The sequence below is a fragment of the Mchenga conophoros genome, linkage group LG10, assembly GCF_057382185.1.
Source record: "Mchenga conophoros isolate Kocher_MC1m ecotype Shallow Benthic linkage group LG10, M_conophoros_male_GT1.1, whole genome shotgun sequence".
In the NCBI taxonomy this organism is placed as follows: Eukaryota; Metazoa; Chordata; class Actinopteri; order Cichliformes; family Cichlidae; genus Mchenga; species Mchenga conophoros.
Window position 1 is genome coordinate 9,021,079 of NC_140535.1, and position 20,570 is coordinate 9,041,648.

Consider the following 20,570-nt stretch of genomic DNA (forward strand, 5'->3'; position numbering starts at 1 on the left):
GGGGACACCACACAAAGGATGAGATCCGCTCCGTTTCCAACCCCTGCAGAATTGGATGCATATGCTAAGAAGGTTGCCAACAACCCCCTCACCATTAAGATCTTCCCCAACAGTGTCAAGGTCCCCCAGAGGAACCACGTGCGCCGTACTGTCAACGGGCTGGATACGTCAGGCCAGCGCTACAGCCCTTATCCTTCCTCTCAGGCCAGTGCCAAGACAGGCCTCCTCGCCATCATCAAGGTGCCCACTGTCAAAGGCATCCTAAAAGATTTTGACGGTAGCCGGGCTCGCTTGCACCCTGACGTCATCATGAACCCCCTTACGGGACCCTATCAGGTGGCTTCAACCAGCACTTTAAACCACCAGGTGCAGAACCTTCCCCGGCCCCAGCAGAGGTTACCCCTTCCACCGCAGGACCCCCCTCAGACTGTGCATATACCCCTTCCCCAGCAGCAGGTGCACACCCAGAGTCTCAGACAGCCTCCCCCAATGGCCCAGCACCCTCAGGGCCCAGCCAGACTCCAGACTCAGTCTCAGCACCCAGCTCTCGGGCAAACACAGGGGCCACCTACTGTCATGCTCCAGCAGCAGCACCTTCAGCAGCAGCAGCAGCAGCAGCCTCCACCTGGCCTGCAGGGAAGCAGAAAGCTTCCTGATGGCGATGCACCACCTAATGTTACTGTCTCTACCTCAACCATTCCACTCTCTATGGCTGCTGGTCTGCACCAGGGCCGCCAGGCTGACCTGAACACCATCGTACATCAGATCAACCAATTCTGCCAAGCTCGGGCCCAGGGTGCAGGAACCACCTCCATGTGTGAGGGCCAGATCGCCAACCCCAGCCCCATCAGTCGCAACCTGCTTATCAGCGCTTGTTCTAGGGTTTCCATGCACAGTAACCCTGCCACCCCTGGCTTCCCCCCACCCAACTGCATCATTGGCTCTCAAGAGAAAGCCACAGCCCCAGTGGGAGCTCACCCTCCACCCAGTGTGGCTGCTATGAACCACTTGCCTTCCAACCACACTGATCTCAAGCAGCAGCACCAGCTGCAGCAGCACCAACTGCATCCACATCAGAATCAGCAGCAGCAACTACAACACACCACGCAGCAGCAGCAGAAGATGCGCTCTTGGAATCAACATCAGTTGGCTCATGTACCCCACATTCAGAATGGGGGGAGCCACCTCTGCAAGCAGCCTTCCAGGGACGCCACCTTCCATTTTAAGGGCATGGGCTACCCTGCAGAGGTGTGCGTGGGTCAGCCTTACTCACTAAAACCTCCCGTAGAGAGGCCCACCCCCTCCCCACCTGTTAACAACAATGGCATGCCCGGCCCCATGGCCCACTACACTAACGGTCACTACTTCCAGTCGCACATTTGGAACAGCAGCATCCTACCCACACCCAACAGTGACAGCTCCGGGTCTCAGGACATAGCCATGCCATTCCACGGTGCAGGCCCAGGAGGGTGCACCACGCTAGACTGTGGGCCCCCTGGGGCTCCCCATTACCGGCTAGGATCAAGCTCCTCCTCCTCCTCCTCCGCCCAGACTAATCTGATGCAAACAGCAGATTACTTGGGTGGGGACTTTCAGACGCCCTATTTCCGCGATCAGAATCTAGGGTTGATGGGCAAGATGCACAGGCCCCCTCTGAGCAGGGTAGGTCCAGAGGTTGGGGATGGCAGAACCGCTCTCATCCAGCACCCAGGGTACAGATAAGCTATGGCCTTGTCTCCACAACTGTTATCAGCACCCTTTGTTTAGTCTTAAGAAAGGAAACATGAATAAAACTCAACTTATAACTTAAGCAAATGACTGCTAATGTTAAAGAGGGTAAATTAATATATTTAATGAAGATCAGTAGGTTTTTTTTGTTTGTTTGTTTAATCTTGCAAGTGATCAATTGCTAATTCTAGGTTTGTTAACGAGGGCTTCTAACTGGCACTTCATACTGTTTATTACCTGCTTTTTTCCCTTGATGATACTTGTCAATTTACGTGCCTGGATCTCAAGTGATCCTGTGTCATTTCTACTTCAGACCTGCCACTAAAGTTTCCTTATGCATGCAAGAAAGAAAAACAGATCCCTCTCTGAAAAAACATCTGCTGATAGATTTTTTTTTCTTCTTCCTGTAACAGGATCATGTCAGGAAATTTTTTGGCTCCGACTAGGTTCATTAAATTAGTTTCATTTCGATGATTAAACGCAGTCACTTCAGGACAAAAGAGAGAGAGATGACCGTGCTTCAATGCAAAGCCATCAGTTAGTGAAGTATAACAGAGTCCAGCTGGGACCTGTTCCAGAAAGCAGGTTTAGTTAGTTTGAGTTGATGAAGTGCAGCTGGGTCAGTCAGCTTAGGTAATATTAAAAAAAAAAAAAAAAAAAAAAAAAGCAGTTATCAGTGGAGCTTCGAGTCCAACAATCACTATGGCAACGGGTAAATAAAGAGCAAATCTTCCACTTTAAATGGAAATATGAATGTTTGTCAATCTGTCACATTTTTCTTTTTTTCTTTCTTTCGTTTTTTTTTTAAAGCCACATTTTATTCAGCTTGAATTTTACTTATTTTTTTTTAATGGAAGTTGGAATCCTACCTTTTATTGGCTACAATATCTGAAGGCTGAAATACAGGAAACAGCAGTGGAATATTGGAATATGGATCAAACAGATATGATGGCATTTAATTACTGTAACGTCAAAGTGTATTGTAATGATTTGCAGTAAAAAAACTGACTGTACCTTTTAAGACAGCTTTGTTGCATTCGCTCAGTAGCATATATTGACCTCAGCATGTGTGCATATTTCACATGCTATGGGAACACTTTTGGACTGTCTGCAGTCTGTAAGACTCAAAGACTCACTCTGAACTACATGTAGCTTGGTTTAAGAAGCTGGTTTCAGCAGGTACGCAATCATCCTCCCTCAGTCATCTTCACCATGTTATGCCGCTGTGATAAAATAGGATATATCATGAGATATGATAATAATACTCGAAGTATGTACCTTATAAACGATAGTATGGCCAATAAACAGGACAAGCTTCATGCAGAGGATTTTTTTTATTTAAACAGGGATTATGCCAATATGCAGTTTAGTGTCGAGAAAGTGGTTAAGAACCTGACAGCTGCCATCCTGTCTACAGAGTTATAACGGAAGACCATGTAGCATGCAATAGATTTTATTCTTCCATGTCCACGGATCGCTGTATGTCCAGATCGATAGTCTTGAAAGGAAGAAAGTCCTCGGACAACAAAGTCAATATTCAACCAGATAGTATCCTAACTCTCAACTCTGCATTCACTGCTGGATAATAGGAGGTTAAAAAGAACCTGCAGGTTAGAGTCACAGAGTCGGTTATGCCAACTGACTGATCCAGCATGTCAAAGTTAACAAACCTCAAAGTTTGGTTAAATCTGCTTTCTGGAATAGGCCTCGGGCAAAGCTTGCAGTATGCACACATGCACAAAGGGGTTCTCCTTCTTTTTAAATGTCATTATTTGTATAATAGGATTCTTCAAGATCGATACCTCTCCGTCACTTAAGGAAGTCTGTAATCAGGTTGTTTTTACATATTTAAGTTCCAAGAGGGAGCAAACAAGTTGAAAAACTTTGATGCTTGGTCCTGCTTCACATGCTGCAATGAATTCAGGTGTTTACAAAGGAAAGAAAAAAGAGAAAAAGAAATAAAGGCATAACAGACTGCGTTAGTGCCACGTTTGGCAGCAAGATTGTGAAATGTTTATGACAAGGAAGGTTGTGATAAAATTTACTCCTACCTTTTTAAAAGCGACCAAAGTCAGGTTAACAAGGACACACTGTTAGGAAGCGGTGCCATTTTTAAAGTTCGTGTCCTTTTCAGATCGTCTTTGTATCTATGACAAATGTGTTTACTTGAATGTTTGAGATGATTTGTTTTGAAGGTATTGAAAGGCACAGACAAAAGTCTCTGAAGTAGATGAAATCCGCGTCAATGCCCCGTAGGAACTCACTACACGCCTAGCTAGATTTGTGGTCCCAACAATGGGCACCTCAGCAAACAGAGTTACATGTTGTTGCTACTGATGCTGAAATGAAAAGACCAAATTGATCACTTGCAAGAGCACTCGGAGGTAAACGAAGCCCGACTTTTAAGTGAAACAGCAAATGCATTGTTTATTTTATTGTACACTGGCTTACCTACTAGACTACTGTAACTTTAAAGTTTAATGATTGTGTATGAATGCTGCCTGTGGATGTGGGAACGGTTAAGGGTGAGTGTGTGTGTGTGTGTGCAGTAGACAGTGTGTGTGTGAGATATAACGCAATGGCACCCATGTTTTGTTCTCCTAACCCCCTAATGACCCTTAAAAAGCCTTAAGTGTTTGGTCCTTGGACTTTCCTTTGAAAATGAGCATGGTTTAATGAAAACCCCAAATAAGAAGGAAGAGGCAATGGTAAGGATCCACAGAAACAGCAATTTTATTTTGCTTTTCTTTTTTTTTTTTGACTTTTTACTTTAATGAAGTTTTGTTGAATAGGCAGAGCAATTCCTTAGATATTCTTTATTATGTAAAGTGAGGAAAATGAGTAATATTTTGTAATTATATATTTTTAGCAATGTGTAGTTTTTTGAGCTGTAACAATTTTTTTTTCTTCTCCCTCCCCTCCCCACAATCTTTCAAAGCTTCAGTTTGCAGTTGTGACTATTTATAATACTTGATTTGCTTGTTATTTAAAATTTTATTTTTTTTCTTTATTTCTTGTACTGTTGCTGTGAAATGGAAGAAGGTCCACGAGCCTTTCTTTTGTGTCATTCTGTACGACAGATAAGAGGCAAGAGCGTGAGAGTTGTGCTACTCTTTTTGTAATATTGTAATAATAAAATAAAGTTCTAATTTATGCTTTGAACTCAGTTCGCTTGAACATTAATTTGTCTAAATTAACAGCAGGCAGCCTAGCTCTTGTCATCCTCTGTGACAGTTCAGGTAGCTACACACACACACACACACACATTTGTCTCTCTCATAATCAGCCCTAGAAGCGACTCGGTGTTTCTAAAGGCTTGTCTAAGCCACATTTGTAACTGTGACAGGTAGAGCCAAAGGTGGTGATTGCTACACCAATTGCTGCCGCTTCATGCCATTTATCCAGGCCGGAACAGGAAGTGGAGTAGACAAAGCAAGCTGTGAAATCTGTGGGACTGATCTGGTCGCAGTAGATTTAGCTTGTCTGGCTGTGATGAAAATGGGCCTAGTATAAAGGGCACACAGTGGGAGGGAAGGATCAGCACCTTGGTGAGTGGCATTACTCCACGAAGGTTTTCGAGCGATACCAGAGGTGCCAGCAGGTTATGGCCTTTGAGCAGAGGATGTGCATCCAGTTGACGTGCAGGAGCAGCATGTAGAAGAAGCCGCTGGATTAAATGTTCTGCTTTAAAGGTTTGCTTTAAAATTTCTTTGCTATTTGCACAACACTGCCTGGCGTTCAATACTGATAAATATTGCTGTTTTACACTGTTGTCAGTCAAACCCAAAGTGTCCACAAGGTTTTCTTGGGAAGGTTACACTGGGGTATCATTCAGTCAGTAAAGTAGATTATCCATGTCTGTTAAAATTATTGGGCAAGTAAAACAGCCAGTCAGGCTGAGTAGCCAGAGAGCAGCTCTCTGTTAGACCGGTGTCATCTCTGTGGACTGGTACGCCTGCCACCGCCTACTGCCATCCATGAATAAGCCTCTCCAGCTCCTCCCTGTGGGTAAAGCAGGAAAATGTTAGTGGACTCGAATTACTTTCCTCCCTCACACAAATCCATGAATTCATGTTTCCGCACCTCTTTGTTGGCTCCTAGGCGGGGTTTCAGTGCCTGGCTGCTGGACACGCTCCCAACAGCCGGGATCCTCATCGATTTTGACCAGGTTGCTGTTCCATTTGTTCCAGTTGACTTCCTCCACTCTGAGGAGACAAGAGGACACATGCTCCAATTACTGTCTGCCGTGTGACACATCAATCAGCTGTCAACAAAATTAGCGAACAACATGGTGTACTGTGCATCAATCGATTATGCTCACACAGCCGCGTCTTGGATGAACTCTTCAATGCTAAACCTTTGTTTCTCCTTTGTTACTGTGCCTTGATGAAGTTGGCCTTTATCAGCCTTTATTGTGAGCAGCAGAGTGGTGATCAGTTTCATGCAAGGGATTTTATACTCCTTGATATGAAGAATCTTAATATGAAAACCTGGCCAATAAAGTCAGATAATAAGTCTAATATTAGACCTCATACATCATCCTTCCTGTCACCAGGAAACCCACTACAAACCCACAAAGACTGACACACATGCAGAGGTTCAATTTAGCACAGCTGAACACAAATAATATAGCCAATACTGAAACGTAGCCAAATGTATGACTAATAACTCTAATAATTATGTATTCAATACCCAAACGCGTTCTTTTCTCCTGTCTTTATACATGTCTGGATTTATCTGCAAGCGAGTTCAAGCCGCAGCTCACTAACAGCCAGTTTTCTAGATTTTGTTTTTCTGCAGCCACAGAAGCCAACTAGTGCTAATGCACGTTGTAGTGATCAAACTAACAAATTTAGTAAAGTAAATGCAACATTTGAACATCATGTCAGCTGAAATAATTCAAAGTTAGACTAAGTTAGATTATAGTCATTATTTATGTCAGGCATTTTTAGTCTTTCTTGGACAAGGACAATTGTAAAGCAGGGGAAAAGCAAGAATGACACAGGACATGCAGACCCATGTAGTAGTGTTTTGTTTTTTTGTTTTTTTTTTTACATTTTAAGAGAAAAAGCTTTGACCCAACAGGGCCTCCATAACTTGTGAGGCTGCATTTGGCATCATAGTGCTTTGTGCTAAATTATCCATGTTCAGCTGGTTTAGTATGTTGGTGTGCAATAAATGCAAAGTGCAGATGAGGCTGATTGGAACAACAATAATTGACAAATAACTTGTTACCCCTGAAAACTACTAGGAAAAACCACTGAAGCTCTTTTCTGAGCTGAGTGGTATCTGTCATATTTCACCTTATTGAACAAAATGACTGCGTGTGCATCAGAAGCTAGTGAAGGTGGTCTCTGCCTGTTCAGCTATTCTTGGAAAAACCCAAAAACTGTTCTAATGGTTATCAAACCGCGTCTTGATAACACCTCCTTAACGACGAGGTGTTGCAACCCGTCGTTAAGTAAACATAAATGCAGAATGAAACATTTGATTTTGTAATACTGCTAGATGAAAACTAAAGGAACTTCCTGTATTATAATCGTGTGCAGCTCTATATTTTCACTCTTGGACTTCATTAGAGTAACTTTGCATGACTCACAGTTAAAAAAAAAAATTCTTCTGGACTGATGCTCCTAATAAAAGAAAGGCTTTAACAGCAGATGGGTGTGGCCGCTGGGCTCACTGATGTGCCTGAGACAGCCTTATTAACCCTGTAACACCAAATGTATCATATTTGACACGTGAGCTTTTGATATCTATATAAGTGTGTCTTCTCTTCCCCCCCCCCCCCCCCCCAAAAAAAAATAAAATAAAATAAATAAATAAATATAACTATAAACTATAAATCTTTCTTTATTTGAAACTTTTTGCCATGTTTAAACTAGGAATGTACAAGAGCTGCAGCCTTCAGGAAGCTGGGACTTCAATCAACAGATTTCCAACCCTGCCCTATGCCAATATGTCATTGGAAAAAATGAGGCCTCTATCTCCAGTAGGGGTTAAGGTAAGGGCGTAGCATTCAAGAAGGAAGAAGCTTCATGTTGATCTTTGTGGTATCTATTAATGTCTGCTTGCTAACATGTTGTCTTTGTCAACAAAACTGACAGAAACATTAGATGGTATTGGTTAAAAGCTTAGATTTCATTAAAAAAAAAGCTATGAAGATGCTAAACCACAAATGTCAACCCTATGTTGGAGCTAGAATGTCCAGGGCATTTGCAGCCCTTTGAAAATGTGTGACTAACCACTGTGCTGTCACTGAACTGAATAGAAGCCAACCTGAAACACCGTCGGCAGTCCTTTCCGGTAGCAGTGTTGAGATTTTTCTCCACCCCACAGCGAAAATAACCCTTCAGGCAACAGGGCAGTCTCCTCTCCATGTCCAGGATAGTGATAGCCCTCTGAAAGCAGTCACATCATTTAAATCACGCATACTTCACTTATATACTCACATCAGCTCTGAACACTCTGACCTGTAGCTTCCAGATGCTGGTGGTCTCATTGGTGAGCTTCTCCACAGTGCGGTTCATGAGCGCGATGAGCATGTTGAGCAGCAGGATGTAGGTAAGTATGATATAGAAGATGAGGAGCACATAGAAGACGTCTATGTACTTGTAATTCTGGATGAACTCCATGTCGCCCATGCCAATGGTGAACTTGAAGAGCTGCAGGGTAGTGTAGGAGATGTTTGAGAAGGTGGGTTTGACACAATCCTCCTCAAGACCAACAAGGACAAAACGAGTTGATTTAGTGGTGTTTGTTGTATTCAGCTCTTTATCAGGAGACTTGTCCGCTGTAGGGTCTTTGAGCAGGGTGACCACCGCTGTGATAGGAAGCAGGTTACAGCAGGTTAAGCAGGTCTGATCAGGGTACACAAGCTGCAGATTCTGTCCCAAAATACTCTTTTTGTAAAAGAGTATTTTGTATGTAAAACTTTTTAAATGGAATCAAAAAATGCAGATGTTTTTGTGCAAACCTTTCTCCTTTTTAGAGAGGGTATAATACCTGCTGAAAATCCAAAGAGGAAGACGATGTAGACAAACAGGAAGCGCAGGATGTCACTGAGGATCATCTGCAAACAAGGAGACAGAGAGCCTCAGTGATGGGATCAGTTGCTACTATCTTCTCTGTGGAACTGCGTGACATGCGAGGGCTACCTTTTGTATCATGACACTATAGATGCCCATGTGCTCGTTGCCCCTGGAGAAGTAGAGTATGTTCACCCAGCTGAGAGCAAGACACAACACCAGGAAGCTGAGGTACTCATCCCTCCCAAACAGGTGGAGCCCAGTGGAGATCAGGAAGAGGACACCCTGCAAAAGACTATCAGCGGCAGCACTGTAATAACTATTAACATGACTGCTGAGGAGTTTTACTGTGCTGTACATCTTCCACAAACCATTTATTTGCAAAGTGTTGTGGAAAAACCTATTTTTTCCCAAAAGAAGCACAATGCCTATAGAAAGTATATAACCAACTTACCAATGTTTGGACACAAACATGCTTTTTATTTATTTTTACGACTTTCTACATTGTGGATACAAACTGAATACATCAAATCTATGAAGTAAGATATATGAAATTATGTAGCAAAGAAAAAATTTATGAATAACTCTAAATATGTCTTATCTTTTAGATTCCCCAAAGTAGCCACCTTTGCTTTGGCGACAGCACTGCAAACCTTCAATCATTCTGGAAAATTACAAAAACTTTGTGTCCCCAAGTGCATTCACAAAAACCATCAAGTGCTATGACGAAACTGGCTCACATGAGGACCACCCCAGGAAAGGAAGACCAAGAGTCACCTCTGCTGCTGAGGATAAATTCATCCAAATCACCAGCCTCAGAAATCGCAAGTTAACCGATTAGAGCAGATTAGAGGTCAAATAGCTGCTAAGAAACACCTACTAGGGAAAAGCAACAAGCAGAAGAGATTTGTTTAAACCAAGAAACACAAAGAATGGACATTAGACCGTTGAAAATCTGTGCTTTGGTCTGATGAGTCCAAATTAGAGATCTTTGGTTCCACCCGTCGTGTCTTTGTGCGACGCAGAAAAGGTGAACGGATGGTCTCTACATACATGGTTCCCACTGTGAAGCATGGAGGAGGAGGTGTTTTGGTGTCGGAGTGCATCCACAGCATCCTGCAGCAACATGCCATCCCATCCGGGTTTGTGTTTAGCTGGAGCATCATTTATTTATCAATAGGACAATGACCCCAAACACACCTCCAGGCTTTGTAAGGCCTATTTGACCAAGAAGGAGAGTGATGGAGTGCTGCACCAGATTGCCTGGCCTCCACAGTCACCTAACCTAAACCAAATTGAGATGGTTTGGGATGAGATTTGACCGCAGAGTGAAGGCAAAAGGCCCAACAAGTGCTCAGCATCTCTGGGAACTCCTTCAAGACTGTTTGAAAACCATTTCAGGCGACTACCTCATGAAGATCACTGAGAGAATGCCAAGAGTGTGCAAAGCAGTAATCAAAGAAAAGGGTGGCTATTTTGAAGAATCTAAAATATAAAACATGTTTTGAGGTATTTGACACTTTTTTGTTTACTACATAATTCCATATGTGTTCATTCACAGTTTTGATGCCTTCAGTAAGAATCTACAATGTAAATAGAAAAACACATTAAATGAGAAGGTGTGTCCAAACTTTTGACATCATTAAATCACAACAACTGCTGCAGTCAATTGAAACTATTAAAAGGAAATGTTAGTAGTAAAGGGGCTTCAGCTGATTGCTGCACGAATGCAAGTTGCGACTCTGTATCAGGAATAATACTGCATTATAAAGAGGTGAGAAAACTCCACAAGGTAACTTTAATTTTGAGCATGCCTGCTACTTACAAAAGAATCTCATAATATCCGTCAACCAGCAGGGTCTCCAGCTTTGGTCGTTTCCTCATCATATCTATAATCTAGGAATTCAGATGAGGTAATCAGTCATGTTACTGGACTACAACTTCCACTAGGTGGTGATATAAGAAAGTAGATGTACACAAACACAAAGTTAACTACATACCCCTATGAGAAAGAAGTAGCAGTTCGCAACTGCTGTCAGCAGCCAAGCTAAAATGTACAGGTGATCATCAGTCTTGAGGTTAATGTGAAACATTGGCTGTGGGGCACAGAGAGAACATCATCCACATTAACACAGGCCTGTCTGTGATGCTTGCACAGCTCACCTCTTTTGTGTCAGTCAGCTTACCATGCTTTCTTTCTTATAGTAGGCTAGGAGAGTAAAGATGATCAAGTACACAAGGTAGGACAGGAAGTTGAAGAAAAACATTCCACTGGCAAACCTATTCCACTTTTCTTCAAGCAGTTGGATCAGAGGCTCCGTCTCGAGCATCTCGTGACGGTTCTGAGAGGAGAAAGGAAGGGATGCACATTTGAGAACCGAACAGCATGCAACTACTGCTCTGACTGGTGTCACGATGCTGGAACTCACAGGGATGTCGCTGCCGTAGATCAGTATCTTCAGCACTGAGTTCTCCTCATATGAGTCCACGGAGGCCAGGTCGTACAGGGAGCAGTGGACGGGCCCATAAACCCACTCGGTGAATTTACGGGACAAGTGTTTGGTTCCAGTCTCTTGGAACTCTCGTCTTAAGATGTGTGAGAACAGCTGTAGACAAGTAAAAAGGAAAGCTAGAACAAAGAGAGTCTGTGAAGGTCTGATCTATTTCTGAAAACCCAGAAACCCACAGATCCCACCAAAACGTATAGTTTCTGCCCTGTCAGTAGTAAAGGAGCTCTGCACTTCATTCTCACTGTTGCTTTTCTCACTTGGTAGTACTCTTAATGTCAAACTGCAGTGTTTTACCCCAGTCTTGCCAGTGTGGGCAGCCATTTTGAGAGGTGTCAGGCCCTTCTTGTTCTCAATGTTTTCCAGCTGCACCTTGGGATACAGTCTCGCTGTGATCTTTAGGATACGGTCGTACATGCTGACTATGAATTCTGTGTTGCACTTGGAGTTGTCAGCCACCATCACAAGGGCATGCAGGACCGTGTTGCCTTGAGAATCTACCATCTTAGCATCTGCTCGCTGGTATTCATTGTCCATTAAGAAGTCTACCACGTCGGGCTGGTTGGTGCAGGCTGCCAGAGACAGGGGCAGCTCACCTGCAGACAAAGATTTGATGATATTTTAAAGTTTTATTTCAGCCTTACTTATTTTTTTGAATCAAAATCAGGGTGTTGAAAGTGGAAGTGAAACACTAAATGTTTAAAGGCTACACCATGGAGCCCTGCCCTCAACAACTGACACAGATGTAACTGGATTTAAAAAATAAGTGCTTAAAGGCTTTAAAACATGTTTTGCGCCATCTTCTTTCAGTACAGAACATTACATCAAATTGTAAATGGCCTGTATTTGTATAGCGCTTTGCTAGTCCCTAAGGACCAATAAGCGCTTTACACATCCAGTCATTCACACACTGGTGATAGGAAGCTACATTGTAGCCACAGCCACCCTGGGGCGTACTGACAGAGGCGAGGCTGCCAGACACTGGCGCCACCGGGCCCTCTGACCACCACCAGTAGGCAACGGGTGAAGTGTCTTGCCCAAGGACACAACGACTAAGACTGTCCAAGCCAGGGCTCGAACCGGCAACCTTCTGATTACAAGACAAACTCCCAACTCTTGAGCCACGATCACATCACTGGGTTGAAAATTAAAAATCAGTCAAAAGGGACTATTTTTTTGCTGGTCCATTCTATGTCTAGTCAATCCAAACCATTAAAGAGCAAGCTGACAAATTCATGCTATCAGTACTGAACAGTACAGTACTGTGCAAAAGTATTACAGCTATTGTATTATAGGCATTCACCATTGCTCATTCAACCATTAAAAAGGATACCCAAGTCAAGGAACGAACCAGTGTTGTGTCTGCACATACCAGACAACAATGAACCGATTTGAAATTGTATCTTTAAGCACTTTGTCACTTAGTCTGCTGCAAAAAGAGATGTTTTGTTCTAATTTCTTTAGTTAAATCTATGAAAAATGCCAAAAACAACAGTTTGACAGACATGAAATAATATTTTTGCACCAACAAGGTGATTCCCAAAGAGCTATTATCGAAGAACTTGGCATATGTCGACATGGTGTGCAAAGTGTCCTTAAAAAGTTTGAAGAAACTGGATAGGTGGAGAACAAAAGAACTGGCAGGCCTAAAAAAAGACTATCTGCAACAGATGAACAATATCTGAAAGAAAGAAATGGCACTGAGGTGGTACTGAGGAGTTCAAGAGACAGGTACAACAAATAGTGTCTACACCCATCTGTAAAGGACGGTGGAGGCTCTATCATGGGTTGTGGCTGTATTTTAACCAGAGGTGTTGGGGATCTTGTCAAAATTTGGTAAATTGTAAATTACTGTAACTATTTCCCACTTTCCTAACAAAATGTTAAGAAAAGACGGTTAGCTCAATTCAATTCAATTCAATTCAATTTTATTTATATAGCGCCAAATCACAACATAAGTCGCCTCAAGGCGCTTCATAGATACAGAGAAAAACCCAACAATCATATGACCCCCTATGAGCAGCACTTTGGCAACAGTGGGAAGGAAAAACTCCCTTTTAACAGGAAGAAACCTCCGGCAGAACCAGGCTCAGGGAGGGGCGGCCATCTGCTGCGACCGGTTGGGGTGAGAGAAGGAAGACAGGATAAAAGACATGCTGTGGAAGAGAGACAGAGGTTAATAACAGATATGATTCAATGCAGAGAGGTCTGTTAATACATAGTGAGCGAGAAAGGTGACTGGAAAGGAAAAACTCAATGCATCATGGGAATCCCCCGGCAGCCTATGTCTATTGCAGCATAACTAAGGGAGGATTCAGGGTCACCTGGTCCAGCCCTAACTATATGCTTTAGCAAAAAGGAAAGTTTTAAGCCTAATCTTGAAAGTAGAGATAGTGTCTGTCTCCTGAATCCAAACTGGAAGCTGGTTCCACAGAAGAGGGGCCTGAAAACTGAAGGCTCTCCCTCCCATTCTACTTTTAAATACTCAAGACTTGCACTGTAATAAATTTTGCCAGCTGTTGCACAGGGGCGGAGCGTGGGGGTGGCTTACTGGGCTTAAGCCCGGGTTGTTTTGTCAGAAGCCCGGGGTATTTTGGAGTGCAATTTTTTCATAGTTAGATGCCTGGCTGACAACTGTATAAAACAAAAAGTACACACAATATTCGAAGCACATAGTGCACACTGTGGGAATTTACGACTGTGCGTGAATCCCCCCCTGATATTGGTATGATCCAAGCTCAGGCACTAAGCGACTGAGCGAGGGGGCGGGGCAGCTGCTGCCCGTCAGTGCGCTGTTGGAGAGACGGAGCCAGCCATACTAAGGAGAGCTTAAGTTTGACCAGGTACCAAAGCAAATCATTCGTACCGTACAAATAATGTAAATATGACGGTGCATCACGAAAGATTGATATCAAACTGATCACTTGACCAATATTATTTTACTTGCTCTTCAAGTGAATCAACAAATGGCGAAATGAAAAGCCGAACAAATGCTATTTTTTTAGAGATTCTTAGCTTACGTGTGTTTATTTCATATTTTCAGTTCTTACCCTCCCCGACTAAATCGGTTTCAGTTATGTACTGAAATATAAGAATGGACATTAGAGGGTTCTTTCAAAGAAAAACTCAGGTAAATGTTATTTTATATATTATGCTTTGTATGTTGTTCAGTATATTTGTATGCAAAACAAGAGGAATTTCAGTACACAGCAGGATATTCACATTTGTAACCAGATATTTACACTTTAGGGAGAAAACATAAAACATTTTTACTGCACAACATCAATTTAGAGTAAACTTTTGTTTTAGATAAATATTGAAATATCTTTTGAATTAGTTAAATGTCACAATAAAGAGAGACAGAGCTTTCTGTTTTTTATCACTTTCATCAAATTTAGGAGTACATGTACACTAAGTTTATTGTTAATTAATAAGAAAACTCCAGACGATTCCATTCTGAGCTGAAGAAGCTTCTGATAGGTTAGTAGAGTCCATGTGAGTAAACAGGTGGCACAGCTGTGGATGCATATAAGGCAAAACACAGAGCCTGTTTCTGTGACATGGGAAAATCAAGAGATGTCAACCAAAACACCAGGAAAAGAACTATGGAGCTCCATAAGTGTGGCTCAATTTTGAATACAATTTGGTGCCATTTGCAATTAAGAAATACAGACGATTTCTCTCTTTACTCTTAAAGTTAACAAATATGTTTTTTATATTTCTCAATCTAAAAAAAATAAACATTTAGTCTGATTTGATGTTACAATTAAAAAGTGTTTGTGTTTTTATCTGAAGAGTTTGTAAATATCTGTATATTTGATGATTGTCAGCACAAAGAGAGAGAGAGGAACAGAGAGGGAGATGGAGAATGAGGACAGAACAGAGATGAACAAGAGCAGGTGAGACACACATGTTAGTCAAATGGTTGTTTACCAAAAGTATCACCGTATCATAGGTACTCATGTATCTCATACCTAGTGTTTCTTTTTAGGTTTGTTATTTTTCAAATTCTATATTTATTAAGTTATGCAGGCTTGTTTGCACAACAAGGCTAAATAATTATATAAACCTTTCTCAATCTAAATATTGTACTTTGGTAAAATTAAAAAATAAATGTAGTGCAGGTCTATGATGATTTTTAGTGCTACTATCATCTAGTTCTGATTCTGGTTCTGTCTTGGTTAAGTCCCAAGTAGTCCTGATTTTGAACTGTTGTAGTCCTGTTTTAATTCTGGATCAGTTCTTGGTCTGGTTGAATTGGGGTTTAGTCCTCGTGTCTTGATACAGCCCTGATTTTGTTCTGCCTTGCTGCTTAATTAAAAAACTAGTTTAAGGTGTTCTGCACATGTGATATATATTTTTCCCTATATGAAGTCATTCTTTTTTGAACAAAACTCAAAACAGAGCCAATTAATCTTTCAGTCATTTCTACCCCCCCCCCAGGGAAAAAAAAATCCCACATGCATACTATCCTTTTGGGCTAAGCCCCGGGTGTTTCAAATGTCTGGCTCCGCCTCTGCTGTTGCAGTTCATCGCTTGGTTTTTGAGGTTCACCGAGCAGCTGAGGAAACATTTTTTTGTAACTTGCATTATATTGTGACAACTAGTTTTGAATCCAGTCATGGTTTCCTCTATGATTTAGGGACTACAAACGAAGCTATCAGTGGGGGAAAGATTCCTGCATTACTCGTATTGTCCATTTTTATCTCTATCTTCCCTCTGAAGCTAGAGATGCAAATGCAAAACTGGAAAAATTTATTTTCGGGATCCTTAAGCAAAGGATGAGACTGTTGGTAGCAAGAGTGTTCTGTTTTTCTTTGTGGTGTGTTTGCAGTTAAATTTCCATTGACCAATGATGTTTGAGCAAGCTTTTGTTGCTCATGCAGAAAAAAATTCTGTCCAGGCAGCAACAGAAAAACACACATATGGTGAAACCGCCTTGAAACCATCAGCTAATATAAGTCGTTGATTTAGCCATTAACTAGATTAAAAAAAAAAAAATCAGCATTTGTAAAAACTATCTGGCCGAAAGAAGAGCAAGTTTGACCCAAATAATCTTTTTGTTAAACTGGTAATAGAGGAAGATGAGTTACAGAGAGATAATTAATTGATTATAAATTGTGAAATTTATGGCCAACATGAAGATCATATTTACTTAATATTCCAGGTATTCTGTACATTTGAAACAATTATTTTATGTTTGATTAAAGAGTATACTGTTACACGCCAAAGAAAAATGTATCATATGTGACTTTTAAGTCTTTAATAAGTACCAGAGGTTATGTAACAGTATGTAGATAGGGATACTAATATAGTTGGTGTCATAGTTAAAGGGAACCCGAGGAAACCTTTACTTATCTTGAGTTCGCTCTTGTTTCTCATTCGAGATTCAAAGCTGTACTGGTCTTTTAATGTACTCACATGTAATTCAGAATTCTGCATTTTGCAAAAGAATAAGAAACTTGGAAAGGTAGTAGCATGTCCAAAAATAGGACAATCTTTCCCTTTGAACAACTTGCACATTGTTCCTCTATACATATTTGAGTATTAAGTATTGATCGAGGAAACTGGGCCATCATATTGTTCCTTCCAAAAAAAAAAAAAATCACACTTCTGCTCTGATTCTAAAAACTACAAAAATAACTGGCTGACTCACTGCGTCGGCATATGATCTTTGCATGAGGAAACTCCTCTCTGCAGCAGCATGTGCTCACCAAAGTAGAAGTAGGGACCCTTGTGTGGTTGGAAGAATTTCCCGCAAGCTCTGACGTGGACGTCTGCACCTTTGCTGACCAGCAGCTTCACATAAAAAATACTTCTCCTCTCGATGGCTATATGCAGAGCTGTCTGGCCTGCAAGAAAATGAGTCTTATTTAAACATGTCCACTGCATTACTGGAAAAAAATACTGGAATACGGATATCGTGACAAGGTTAAAAGACTTCAAATAAATCTCCCGGACACAGAAAATCTGTTACCTTTGTAGTAGTTGTTGGTGTAGGCTGCGTTCACAAACTCCTTAACATCACCCATCTTCTCTGAAATGTCAATCAACATTTCGACGGTCTCATTCCTGCCATCTTTGAGGTGCAGCAGAGCTTTCATTAAGGGCGTTTTACCGTAGGACCGATCTGTGGATGTAAACACAAATCCATGTGGTTAACACATAGGTCAGCATGTTCTACTTTAGTTGCAGCTGTTGCATTACCGGTCCTCCAACACTCACACAAAGAGTCAGAGAGTTTCTTCATATTTTGGCGCAAGTACTCTTGAAGGCCATCTAGTTTGCTGATATCTCTGCTGGCCACTGCTTCAAACAGTCTGTCACGGTTATACGTCTTGCTGTCTCTCCTGTTATCATGCTGATCCACACCTCGAATCCCTCTATACAAAAAACCAAAAAAGTGTAACAGTTGGGTTGCTGAGGGTTATTAAATCAGCACTTTGGGGCTTGAAAATACCCAGCACCAATCCTATAATGAGTGTTATATTGAGGCAAACTTCATTTTATCACTGCATGGAGAGGCTCACTTGTCAAAGTTGAAATTGAATCTGATCTGAGGTTTCGTCTTCTCCATTTCTTCCTGGTAATCAGTGTCCATAGGTGTCTTGGGGTCCTCCGGGCTCAACCTCAAAGCCAGACCATCTTTCTTAGTCATCTTTTGGCGCGACCTCTCCTCCTCTGTCCTGTCGTCTGTCTCCAGAGTGAAACCAAACATCTCAGATTTCTTCATTTTTCACCCTTTCCTCCAGTGATCTGCATGGAAATACGACACAGTTATACATAATCCAGAAGTGACAGAGGTGCTGCAAGGAGTTTTCAATACAAAGTGTAGAGATTTTTTTCAAGACACTGTTACTGTTTCACTGCTAATACCTAATAACTAAGACACTCAGTAACTACCATTTTACTGGTGCTTTTTTTAAATTTTATTTTCATTTAAATTGTAGTTTACCGGGTTTATGAGCTTTAAGGAGACTAAGTTTGGTAGTGGTTGTATGTGTGTCATGTCAAAATTTAACCTCTGACCTCACTTTTACATTTAACCCCAAATGCATTACAGATTTAAAGAAAGTAATGTCAAGAGAAAGAGCATGAGCTGCTAGTCAGTTATTTACGTCTAGTTACAAGTTGTAAAAATCAATATTATAACAAACCTATTATCCGTTAGCTTCTCCTACACAAGTTTGGTATTTTGTTTACAAAGTACCAGTTTGGTATTTTGTAAACAAAATAACAAAATACAAATTTTTGTATTTTGTTTACAAAATTTTGTTTACAAAATACCAAACTATACCAAATTATTCCCTTAAAAGTGTCTTGGCTGTCTTGGTGGAGGTTTGTTCTCTCTGGGTGCTTCTTGTTGAAAAAAATCTACTAAAAGCAACTAATCGAGTCCTATTTAGCCTGCAGAAATTTGAAACATGAGAAAAAGGGCAATAAAATCACTGTACACCCAAATCTGTGTCCACAGTAAGTCATCTACAACAATTGGAGGAATCAAAGTAAAGATTTAAGTTAAACCATATAAAACTATGTCATTACACTGCTTGGATTGAATTGGTTACAAACACAGCCATGAGCCACTGTAAATAATTCAGGTCAGAGCGTGTAGCGTGGCTGCATCAGCAGAATCGGAAACATGTTTACCACAGGGGCTTATCTAATCCGTCTTAAATGGCACGAGCATAGCTTTCAGACATGTGATGTTTCCTCAACCAGTGGAACAAAGGAGTTTTTATTTAAAACACTTCCTTGACAACAGTAGAAACACAGCACTCGATCTTCTTGCTGCTTGCTGCTTTGTGACATGACCAATTGGTTTACAGTGTGGTTACACATTCACAGTCTAAAAGGATTCCAAGTTCAGCTGATAGTAAACAGACACTATGCCCCGATGTTAAAGAAAGATGCGTTAAGGGCCATGAGACCGTACAGAAATCTTCTGTGGCTTCTTGTTCCTCTTTTTGAGTCAGAAAATGGGGAATTACTGATTCAGTGGAAACTGTGTTATACCCCATGGACATCATGGGAGGAACACAGCAAAAAAAACAACAACGGACTAAAAACTGAGAATAAGAACATCTGTTGTGGTAAAAAAAACATTTTGCTGAACATCATGTAAAAGATGAATTAAATAGATGCTTTCAATCGCACAACTGAAACGGTAGTATTTTAAAGAAAGAAATGCTAAGCTTGCATGTCTATAAATGTTTTCATTGTAAAACTGCTTGTACAGGAACCTCTCCGACATCATGTGATTATGTCCTGGTGTATTATTTATGACTTATTGATCCATGATGCTCAGTAATGTGAGCCATGTATGTTTTTTTTAATGCTGCACAAACATGTCTCTACAATAATAAAGATAATCTGCTCTGTATTCTCACTGAGGCGCAATCTAAACTGTGAAAAACATCCCTTTAACTGCATACATGCCATCCATATACCGAAGCAGTGCAACATGCCACGGCAGTAGCACATTCTTCATGAACTAAAGCATTTTTTTTATAAAGTGGCAATCAAAGCAGTAACAAACGAGCTGACTCACCAGACTTCAATCTTCGTCGTCTGTACTGTTTCCTTTGTTTAAAAAGTTTTGAAAAAAATCTGATGTTAATGTCAAAACCACTGAGGTATTGACACACCCTCAGAGACATGGGCGTGTGAATACTGTTGTGTCTCTGAAGATGCCTGCTTAGCATTAAGAGAAATGAAATAGTAGGACCAAGGCAGAGGGAAATATGATAACCTGCCCTTGAGAAAATTAGAGCACTTTACTCTGGGCTTGAGTGCTTAAAAGGATGCTGTACCGACCATTACTGGACATGACAAAATACCACAGAGAATGCAGTGTATTTTCTGACCTAACACAACAGAGCTTGGCTTTTTTTGATGATTTCAGGAAAGAGGCGCTACAGAGCAGATTGCAGTGTTAAAACAACAGTTAAAATCTTTTATTATCTTTGAATTTATACAAACTAAATAATCCACTGAAGCACTTAGCTGAACAAAAAAGCAGGCATGAAGCAGAAGAGCACTGGCGTGTTGTCCACAGAAAATCCACAGAAAATGAAAGCAGAAGTTTCAAAAAGGAGAAACTTACCCTGAAGAATCAAATTGAAGATTTTGGTCGTAAGTCTTCTGGGGTTTTTTTTTTTTAGTCCATAAAGCTGCTCAAGAGTTTCCTGTACGTCTTACAAGCCTCTTCGTGTTCTCAATGTGATGTACTTGTGTGTTTTATTTAGTGCTGCTCTGGTCCTGTGACTAAATGTGTGGTTGCGGAGCATCTGCCTACCAGCGTGAG

General features: G+C 41.3%; 2 protein-coding genes and 1 long non-coding RNA gene across 6 annotated transcripts in view; 2 read left to right on the forward strand and 1 right to left on the reverse strand.

Moving 5' to 3' along the window:
- Positions 1–4,890, forward strand: part of fam222ba (family with sequence similarity 222 member Ba) — a 30,350-nt gene extending 25,460 nt beyond the window's left edge. For all 3 annotated transcript variants that reach the window (XM_085288414.1, XM_085288416.1, XM_085288415.1), the window contains exon 3: positions 2–4,890. In XM_085288414.1, coding sequence (XP_085144540.1) covers positions 2–1,722 — 1,721 coding nt within the window. In that variant the 3' untranslated portion in view covers positions 1,723–4,890. The remainder of the gene's footprint in view (position 1) is intronic.
- trpv1 (transient receptor potential cation channel, subfamily V, member 1) lies at positions 4,444–20,564 on the reverse strand. Of its 2 annotated transcripts, none has more exons than XM_085288411.1 (16): positions 20,370–20,564; positions 17,794–18,019; positions 17,489–17,646; positions 17,241–17,393; positions 16,978–17,115; positions 11,561–11,859; positions 11,186–11,362; positions 10,943–11,098; positions 10,757–10,852; positions 10,582–10,652; positions 8,886–9,051; positions 8,734–8,800; positions 8,202–8,551; positions 8,008–8,129; positions 5,812–5,933; positions 4,444–5,730 (listed from the first exon to the last, which is right to left on the reverse strand). In XM_085288411.1, exons 2-16 carry the CDS (start codon positions 17,994–17,996, stop codon positions 5,651–5,653), a joined length of 2,358 nt encoding a protein of 785 aa, XP_085144537.1. In that variant the 5' UTR covers positions 17,997–18,019; positions 20,370–20,564; the 3' UTR covers positions 4,444–5,650. The 2 variants fall into 2 exon arrangements, with proteins under 2 accessions (XP_085144537.1, XP_085144538.1); XM_085288412.1 differs by lacking the exon at positions 20,370–20,564 and adding an exon at positions 19,815–19,971.
- Positions 13,801–15,695, forward strand: LOC146565342 (uncharacterized). The gene is made up of 3 exons (XR_014894092.1): positions 13,801–14,106; positions 14,307–14,393; positions 15,094–15,695. It is a non-coding gene; the product is annotated as an uncharacterized LOC146565342 (long non-coding RNA).
- Positions 20,565–20,570: the final 6 nt, after the last annotated feature.